The sequence below is a fragment of the Dioscorea cayenensis genome, chromosome 11 (genome assembly GCF_009730915.1).
Source record: "Dioscorea cayenensis subsp. rotundata cultivar TDr96_F1 chromosome 11, TDr96_F1_v2_PseudoChromosome.rev07_lg8_w22 25.fasta, whole genome shotgun sequence".
Lineage (NCBI taxonomy): Eukaryota > Viridiplantae > Streptophyta > Magnoliopsida > Dioscoreales > Dioscoreaceae > Dioscorea > Dioscorea cayenensis.
Genome location: NC_052481.1, coordinates 2,692,869 through 2,702,525, shown reverse-complemented (window position 1 = coordinate 2,702,525; position 9,657 = coordinate 2,692,869). Strand labels below are relative to the sequence as shown.

General features: G+C 35.1%; 1 protein-coding gene across 1 annotated transcript; it reads left to right on the top strand.

Moving 5' to 3' along the window:
* Nucleotides 1–1,900: 1,900 nt before the first annotated feature.
* LOC120272119 (protein PAF1 homolog) lies at nt 1,901–8,857 on the top strand. Its single transcript, XM_039278869.1, is given in 13 exon segments — nt 1,901–2,587; nt 2,590–2,978; nt 3,729–3,797; nt 4,317–4,424; nt 4,513–4,693; nt 4,791–4,870; nt 4,972–5,091; nt 6,197–6,302; nt 6,916–7,002; nt 7,204–7,272; nt 7,426–7,497; nt 7,572–7,733; nt 8,436–8,857. Coding segments are annotated over 13 exon segments (2,019 nt in total). The 5' UTR covers nt 1,901–2,128; the 3' UTR covers nt 8,553–8,857.
* Nucleotides 8,858–9,657: the final 800 nt, after the last annotated feature.

Genomic DNA, 9,657 nt, shown 5'->3' with positions numbered 1-9,657 from the left:
ATTGTTAAAAGAATCAAAGGAAATCTATCAACATAGGTTTTTTTTTATTTTAATTTTTAACATGTGGAGCAACAGACGCACATGAGGAGCATAGCTCTACAATATTTGTGCTGTTTTTTTTAAAAAAAAATAAAAATATTAAAATTATCACTTAAAAAACATAAATTTTCTCTCTTTTATTTTGAGAATTCTTTTTTGTTTTAATTTTTTTATTTTTATTTTTATTTAATATTTTCACTATCTCAATTTTTTATATACTTTCTTGTTTATTTGTTTTAAACTTAAATTATTTCAGGCAAACGGAGCCTAATTGACTCGAGTTTTTTACCCGTAAAATATTTTATTTATTTATCAAAAAATAAACTCAAACTCCGTGCTAAGATTGAATTCTAATGTGATAACATTTGTAATTACGTATGATATGTTTAAGAGGAACAAAATGAATGTGATATAATGAATAAATTTAACTGTCAAAATTAATTTATTAGTTAGAATAGTGAAAATAGAAAACAAATGATAAGCGGTAAAAATTTATTATTATATTTAAACTGAGAAAAAACGCATTGGCAAACTAAGAAAGATGAGTCCCAATGGGCGATGGCGGGTAAATTTTATAGTAAGTCACTAAACTTTGGCTCATTTTCATTTTGATCACCGAACTTCAATTTGTATCAATTTGGTCATTTAACTTTAATTTGATTTCAACAGGTAATAAATCGAGGATTTCAACCCTCAATTGATTACATGGCTGTCTAAAAATCTAAGTCAGGCCTCCCATTGATACATTATTAAGTCTATTAGAGATGTCCACGTTATCGAAAAAGAACCACATCATTCATTTAGAGGTTGAAATATCTTGATTTACTACCAAGTAAAATAAAATTAAAATTGAGTGACCAAATTGATACAAATTAAAGTTTAGTGATCAAAATGAAAATGAGCCAAAGTTTAGTGACTTATTAAAAAATTTACCCTGGCGATGGCTAACATTTCTTTGTATAGTGTTATAGTTGAATGAATATATTCAATTTTAGATGGAGAGGATGAAGAAGATGATGATGATCAGATGATTATTATTCTAATATTTTCAAGATGAGCTCCACTTAAATTTTTTTTAATTATTATAAAAATACAGAAAGATGTTGATAAGTCAAGTCAAATTCAAATTGAACCAGAGTTCTATTATAATTAGTGCAAGTTACCGATCGTTCATTGATCTATTAGTATCGTGCATTTTACGTAGGATATTTATTTGAGGGAAAACCTGAAATCTAAGTCCAAAGTCTAAACAAGGTGAAATCATAGATGTTTATTAAACTTATAGTTGCACTTTAAACTTATGCATACCTTCTGACTTCTCTTTAAATAGAGAGTACTTATAATTTATTTATAAAAATAAAATAATAATAATAATAATGTGAGCTTGAACCAAACATAATTTATATCCAGGGAGACAACTCATTTAAAGTCCGTGTGTAGAATTTTTTTTAATATTTTTTTTTCTCAAATATAATATATTGCATTATTTTTTATGTTTTCACAATTTTTTTTTAGTTTTCGAACTTAAGACTTCTCAAACACAAATAAGATAGGAAACCACTAGACTATGACTTGGTTCCTACAAATTTTTTCTTAAATGCATTTGAACAAATCATGAAACTTCAATACTAACTAATTAATTAATTAATTAGTTAGGAGGGATTGCAGGGAGTGGAATAAAACACAACACAACAAGTTATTAATTAAAACTTTTTAATTAATAATGAAATTATTAATTTAAAAGTATAAAAATTAGCCAAATTTAGCCCGGCCCATTAGAACAAAGCCCAAAGTAAAAAAACAGCCCACCAAAATAGCTTAAAGAAACTCAATCGAACACTGCGAACGATGATGAGAGCAAACCTCTCTTTCTCTCTCTTTATATGACCTCATCCCTCTCGATATAATTCCTCTTCTTTCTCCTCATCGGATCTCCGCCGGCGATTCCTCGTCGGAGCTCCGACCTCCGCCGTGTTCGCCGCTTCCTATCGATTCATGGCCTCTGGGCTTCCATCTTCCAGGTAAGCGATCGAAGCGATCCCTATCACTTCCGCTTTCTCTGCGATCATTAGGGTTTCGATCCGTGCGCATGGCGTCGTTCCGGCCGTTCCCGCCGCCGGCCCAGTCTTTCACACCGTCGCAGGCGGCGAACCAGAGTTCTCTCCCTCCTCCACCACCCCCCGGTGGTGGCAATCACCACAATCAGTACCCCCAGCATCACCGTAGCTATGGCGGCAACGCTGGTCCGCCGCCTCAGCCCTCGCAGCACCCGAGCTCCGGCTACTCTCGGGGGGCCCCGAACTCTGGATTCAATCATTTCAATGCTCAGCACCGGCAGCAGCAGCAGCAACAGTGGGCTTCTGGTCCACCGCCACCTCCGCCGCCGTCTTCTAGTTATCCTCCACCGCCGCCTCCCCCGCCGTCACAACAGCAGCAGCAGCAGCAGCAGCCCCCTCCTCCTCCTCCGCCGAACTCTATGTACTACACCCAGCCTCCCCCGCCCCCTCTTCCTTCTTCTCCTCCCCCTCCTCCCGGCCCGCCTCCTTCTAACCCTCCCCTCCCCCGCCTAAAGACTCAGCTCCCCCTGCCCGCCCCCGTGAGTCATCTGCCAAGCCTTCCCTCCCGCTGAAGCAACCGATGGGCGTGGGAGGTAGAGGTAGTGGCGCCAGGGTGGAGACTGAGGAGGAGAGAAGGGCGAGGAAGAAGAGGGAGTACGAGAAGCAGAAGCAGGAGGAGAGGAGGCAGCATATGCTTAAGCAGCCGCAGGCCAATGTGGTGCACAAGATGCAGATTCCGTCTTCATCTGGGGTGAAACCGGGCCATGGTCATGGTTCAGTTGCTGGGTCTCGGATGATGGAGAGGAGAGCCACACCATTTTTGAGTGGAGATAGGGCTGATAATCGGCTGAAAAAGCCGACAACATTCCTTTGCAAGTTGAAGTGAGCTCCATCATCTCTTTCCTTGATATGAATTTGTTGTCATAGTGCAACTTGCTCATGATTAACTTTGTTGGGGAATAGGATAGGAATGCCAATATTTTTGGTTCATCTTTTGTTGATAAAACATTCAGTGATAGTGAGCTTTTCTTCGAGAGAAAATGGTGAATGGGTTGCTCAATACAAAAAAAATATGCACTATTTTAGGAACAATTTGATAAGAAGTAGACACAGAAACTAGATCATTTTGCTACAGGACTACCCATCGATTAGAAATTTGTGGGCATGAAGGTGAAAGCATGATTTTTTAAAGGGTGCATGGAATTGCTCCTTACAGAGGCTCACTGTCCAATATTATCTTACTGATGCTGGAAATTTAGTGAGATTGAAGAACGAACTCAGCATAAATTCATATTATTTCCTAGAATCTTCTGAAATGGCCGTGTGCTTGCTTTAAAGTTGACATCCAACAATATATCTCTTGTTAGGTATATTTATTCTGTTACTTTTAACTTTTAATGGTTAAGAATTGCATTTGCTATGTGGTATATACAGATCCTTAAATTTAAAGAGCACATGATGTATTCTTGATTGCCATGCTAAACAACTATTATTGACAAATAGAAATCATAAAGATGCAGTTAATCTTTTAATATCTTGCACTGTGCTAAAACTATTGTGCTTATTCTTGCATGCTACATACCAAGAGTAGTAACATGAATAGTCACTCATCTTTTTCTCCCCTCAATGCAGGTTTAGGAATGAATTACCAGATCCAACTGCACAGCCAAAGTTATTATCTCTAAATACCAATAATGATAGGTAAGGGGACTTCTCTTGATATCCTGCCAACCTTATTCATTGCTTGTTGTAGTTGACTTTCAGGGCAGCTAGTTCCTGCAAGAAACCCTTTTAATGAGTTTTCACCATTGAAACAGTTAATTTTACTTGGTAGTTCTTGCCTAACAAGTAATGATTAGCTTCAACGGAGTGCTTAACAAGAATATAGCATCTCTGATGTTAAGACTGGAGCAAGCGATGGGAGCCATTGCTGATACTTTAACTTGCAAAGCTAAGTTGTAATCAGTTAGAATTATATAAAATAATAACAGCAAAAGAAAAAAAGAATATACAAAAGGAAGACTCATAGCTGTGAGGGGTGATTTTAGTGGAATAATTTAGAATGCCAGGATACTAAAGATAGCAAATTCACTAAGGTAAATCTTATTCAATGACTTGATGGGCATGGGTGGACTGTCAACATAACACTTTGCTTCATTTCCACCAAAGCATTTACCATGCGCTGCATAGGAGGGTGTTATATTTCTGAAATTATTGCAGATATGCCAAATATACCATCACGACATTGGAGAAAAAACACAAGCCCAAACTTTATACGGAACAAGATCTTGGAATACCTCTTGATTTACTGGACATCAGTGTATACAAGTAAGTTGTCAACGATTTGCTATTCTGTTCTGTAATTGTCATCTGTGTTGGAAGTCAGGTTTATAGGTTTTTCTTTTGTTACCTGTAGTCCGCCTGATGTTCACCAACCCCTTGCTCCAGAAGATGAAGAACTATTGCGTGATACTGAGGTGGCAACCCCCATAAAACAAGAAGGTTTAAGGAAAAAAGATCGTCCTGCTGATGAAGACCTGAATTGGTTGGTTAAGACACAATACATATCCTCAGTTAGTGCTGATGCTGCCAAAACGGTATGAAAATTTCCCACATTACAATGGAATGGTTGTTGCAAATATGCATATAAAAATTGCTCATTGCAGCGAGTTGAATGCCTTTTACCATTTTTAGGCTTTCACTGAGAAGCAAGCCAAGGAAATGCGGGAATCAAAGGAGGGTATAAATCTATTTCTGGAAAACCTTAACAACAGGTTGTTTGGTGCATTAAATTTTATCATTTTTTTTATGAAAGTTTGTCAATTGTAAAACGTTGGGTTGTTCTTGTCTTTCCTTATTATCTGTATATTTTCAGGGAAAAACAGATCCAGGCAATTGAAGAATCTTTTAAGGCTTCTAAACTACCACCTGTCCATCAAACTAAGCCTACATTAAAGCCCAAACGAATCCTCCCTTTATTGCCCTATTTTGACAGGTATGTTCTAAAATGTATATTTAGTTTATATTGTAATGAGAATCTATATGTTCCTTTATGCTGTACTGTGATTTTTGCTGTGGGCATCATCTTGCTTGGATAGTTACATTTTTCTTATTTCAAGTCTGCCATCTACTTCTGTCCAGTTAAAAAATATTTTCTTTAATACATGGCAACTTGAATGGTGGTTTCAATTTCCACTTGGCTTTTTATGGTTCACTCCCTCTTTTTATATCAGACAGCTAACCTTCACATCTGAAACTTGGTGTGCCATATTGATGTGGTCACATTTGGTATTGTACAAGTGAATGCTGTTTTAGTTAACTAGGTGATAACAGCTCTTAATATTTCCTGTGTAAAGAAATAGTTTTGGGCATGGATAGGCTCAACCCAAATAAGACTTAGGAACAAAATGAAGCCAATACTGAGCCTTGGGCTTGAACTTTATATCATGCATTGATTTTAATCATGCATGATGTACACTTACAACAAAATGAAGGGCAAGTTGGTGATTCATTCTGATTGAGCAGGTCAACAAATTACCACAGTTGGAGTCTGGACCAGCATTTATTTGGAGAGAATTTCTTTGATTTTGCTTGTTTGTCTTTGATATCGAGGAAGCCAATACTGAGCCAAAATCTGCACTAGATGCATACCGACTAATCATGAATGACCTGTTTAACTGGTAGTCATAAGCAGATTTTAGATTGTCATAAAATATCAAAAACAAGGAATTTCAGTTCCCCAACTAAGAGGACACATAACAAAGTAGGTTAAGTGTGACAAACTCACAAATGTGCTTAGTTTTTGACCTATTCATTTTCCAAGAGTTGCATACTTAGGGATGATTCACCTGTTGTGCAAATATGCAAGTTTTAATTGGAGGATTAAACAGTTTCTATTCTTTGTGTATCTTGTTCATGTTTATTTCTATATTCTTCATTTGCGCCTGAAGCATCATTGCTTAAACCAAAGAATATGTCAGTGCTGAACTTCTTATGTTTGGATGGGGGTGTCATCATGTAGTAAAGTGCTTCAATGTTGTATCTTTGCAAAATTATTATGTCGATCTTCTGATCTACGGTGCTTCAATTTATTGTCCCAGGTATGAGGATCGTTTTGTGACGGTTACCTTTGATGGAGATCCCACAGCTGATTCAGAGTTGTACAACAAGTTGGATAGATCCATTCGTGATGAGCATGAATCACAAGTGAGCCTTGTTACCATTGTTCAATCAAATGAATTTAGATATTTTTGTCTACTTAAAAGTAATTTACAAATTTCTGCTTTTCTTGTTAACTTTTCTAGTTTGAACTACTATGTACATCTGATGATAGTTGCAAAGGGACAAACATTTGATTGGTTATTCACACAATATTTTTCAAGATAGAAGTTAGTGGTGATTCTTTGCTAATTGCTTCACTTTGCTCTGATCTCTTTTGCTAAATCTTTTGTAATGCCTCATGAATACCAGCTTAACTTAAAATATTTCTTCAAATCGAAGTTTGTCTTTTATTTTATTATGTTCATGGTGTCCAATTATGCTTTAGTGGGGAAATCAGAGCTATTAAATTCTGGCATGAAATATCATAAGGACACTCTGCTAGTTTGTGTTGATTTCAATTTACTTGCAATCAGCTCCCCTCCTTTTGTGATATCAATAAAGTGCCACCAAATGATATCGTTTTGTCTGTTCTTTATTTTTCTTATTTTTTATTTTTATTTTTTGGCATATCAATTTCTTGTTTTGTATACAGGATAGCATGGGTTTCATTCATCTAGATATTTTAGTTACTCTTGATTCATCACCTTCATTTTCACAGGCTATAATGAAGAGTTATGTGGTTAATAGTTCAGATCCTTCGAAGCCAGAGAAGTTTCTGGCTTATATGGTTCCTGCACCTGATGAGGTAATAAGGTTCTTGTTTGTCATATTTCAAGTGTCACTGCATTTTATATCAAGAGCTGGTGGTTATTTTCAATATAAAATATCTGCTTCTTGTATGTGACAAGATTTTCTCTTTTCCTTCAAAGTGATGGTTGTTTAGTTTTAGCATATACTTCTAGCTGTGCAATTAAATTTGACAGCCTTTGTTTGATTATTCTGGCAGCTGTCAAAGGATATCTATGATGAAAGCGAAGATGTATTATATTCCTGGGTCAGAGAATATCACTGGGATGTAAGTATTCTGAACAGCATACGTTTGATGTGACTTTCCCATTCTTTTGAATGCAGTGGCTATTTTTTATTTTGTCTTTGTCAAGTGTGTGTTTTGTTAAAACTTATTAGTGGCATTAAGATTTAATTTATATGGAAAATTCTTTTTTCTCAGGTAAGAGGTGATGTCGCTGATGATCCAACAACTTACCTAGTTAATTTTGATGACAAAGCGGCACGATACTTGGTGAATTTCTGGATCGAGTTCTTTTTTTTTTATAAAGCCCATGATTGTGCTGATTTTTGTTATCTTTGCTGCAGCCTCTACCCACAAAACTTGTTCTACAAAAGAAGAAGGCCAAAGAAGGCAGGTCTGGGGATGAGATTGAGCACTATCCTGTGCCTTCTCGAGTTACAGTGAGGAGAAGAGACACAGTTGCTATTGGAGAGCTTAAGGAATCCCTGAGAATGTCCTCCTATCATGTATGCTATTTTGAAAATTTGAATTCTAGATGCCATATAATATCTAAGGGTATTGTTGTGCTCAAGATTAAACATAGACAGGAATTAACCCCTGATACTACCCAGAATTGGCTGTATCTTTTTCTGTTCTTCGATTTGCTTGGTTCCATGTTATTAGGGTAGATACAAGCTTGGCAATACATATAGCCTTTGGTTGGGTTGGATAGGTTTGTTATAATTTAAAAAAAAAAAAGAAACTCAGTGTGACCTTTATTATTATCGCGATTGGCTTAGCTAGGTTTTAGCTTCGGTCCTCAAGAGATGAATGCACCCAGATCCAATCATTTCTGGTCAAAGTAGGTTATAGACCAAATCCATTTAAAATAAACTTGGGTTGCCTCAAGTCTAATACATGTGATATCATATTAAGTTCCAGGTATGCTATGCTGTACTTCTCTGCTCTGTTCAATTCTTCGTGCATTTATTCATGTGCTTTTGCTTATCATTCTAAGTTTAAAGTTCGTCATTTGGAGGCTAAACGTAACTTCATCTTATTAATTTCCTTTAACTTTGCATGCTTTCACCATATTTAATCTTGATACCTTCTTTTCTATGCCTATCATGATTAAGTAAGATCACCATATCATATTATGCAGAAATGTCATCTGGTTTCCTTCTCTTTTTTCGTATATCTTGTTGAACAATTTGTTGAATTCTATACAGGAAAAGGTGGACAAGAGAGGCAGGTCCTCGAGAGAAGACGAACTTGAAAGACAGAGTAAGATCACAAGAATGAACAGTCTTGATCAATTGGTTGGTGAAGAAGACATGTCTGACTAATTTGTTAAGGGATCCATCCTGCAACACATCAAGGTGAAAAAAAAAAAAAGCTTCATTATTTGGAGAATGTATATTATCTGAAATTTCTTAGTCATAACAGATGAACTGAGCAGCGCTGACGCCGCAATTAATTATTTCCATCAGAAACTGGGAAGATGAGGTAGCATTTTCCCTATCTGTGTTTGAACAAGATTACAAATATGTCTTTCAATTTTGCAAGTATATAGGGAGTGAAGTGTGTTGGTTGGTCATTGTTGATCTTTATTCATCTTATAAAGGATTAATAAGCACCTAATGGTTAATTATTTTGTGATTGTGCTTTTTTTTCATTAAATATAGTTGATTAATTATTCTTATCAAGCCACTTTTGAAATATAGTATTTGGACTTATTATTATTGAGTGTCATATTTCGTGAAAAGTGAAATAATTTTTTAATTATTTTTTATATAAAATAATTTTTACCTATCAACAAATTCAAGAGCACAAGGGAAAAAAATCAGGATTTTTTTTTTATATAAATATTTAAAATCAGGAATTTTCAGCAATATTTGATTAGAATTTTACATGTGTGTCAGTTATTCCTGCGAGTTCATTTTATTTAACTGATGACTAAGCTACTTTCAAAATTGGTATAGATATGTTTTGTTGTATCATCGGTTAACGACACGGTAACATAGAATGTGTGAGACAAAGTTTCGCAGGTCATGTGCTAAAAATGAGGAGGAACAGGAAAAAGCATGAAAATAAAAACTATATTTAGTTGGAATGATTGGAAAGTAATGAATTATTACAATTATTTTTTATTTTATTTAAGCATTAAAATAAATTTATTATTATAAATAAATATTTAACTTTAATACTTCTCTCGTGACACTATTTGTTAATATCCAAAATTTTGTTAATATTATTAATTAATAATTAATTAACCAAAATAATTAACTAATTATATTTTAAAAATAATTTCCTACATACACCTTTGAAGGTTGGTATTTGTCGCCTTACCTAAAAAAATATTTTTAAAAATATTTATTATTATAATAATTATTTAATTTTAATTAAAAAAACTAAGTCATAATAACTGTTCATATCAATTATTATTCACTT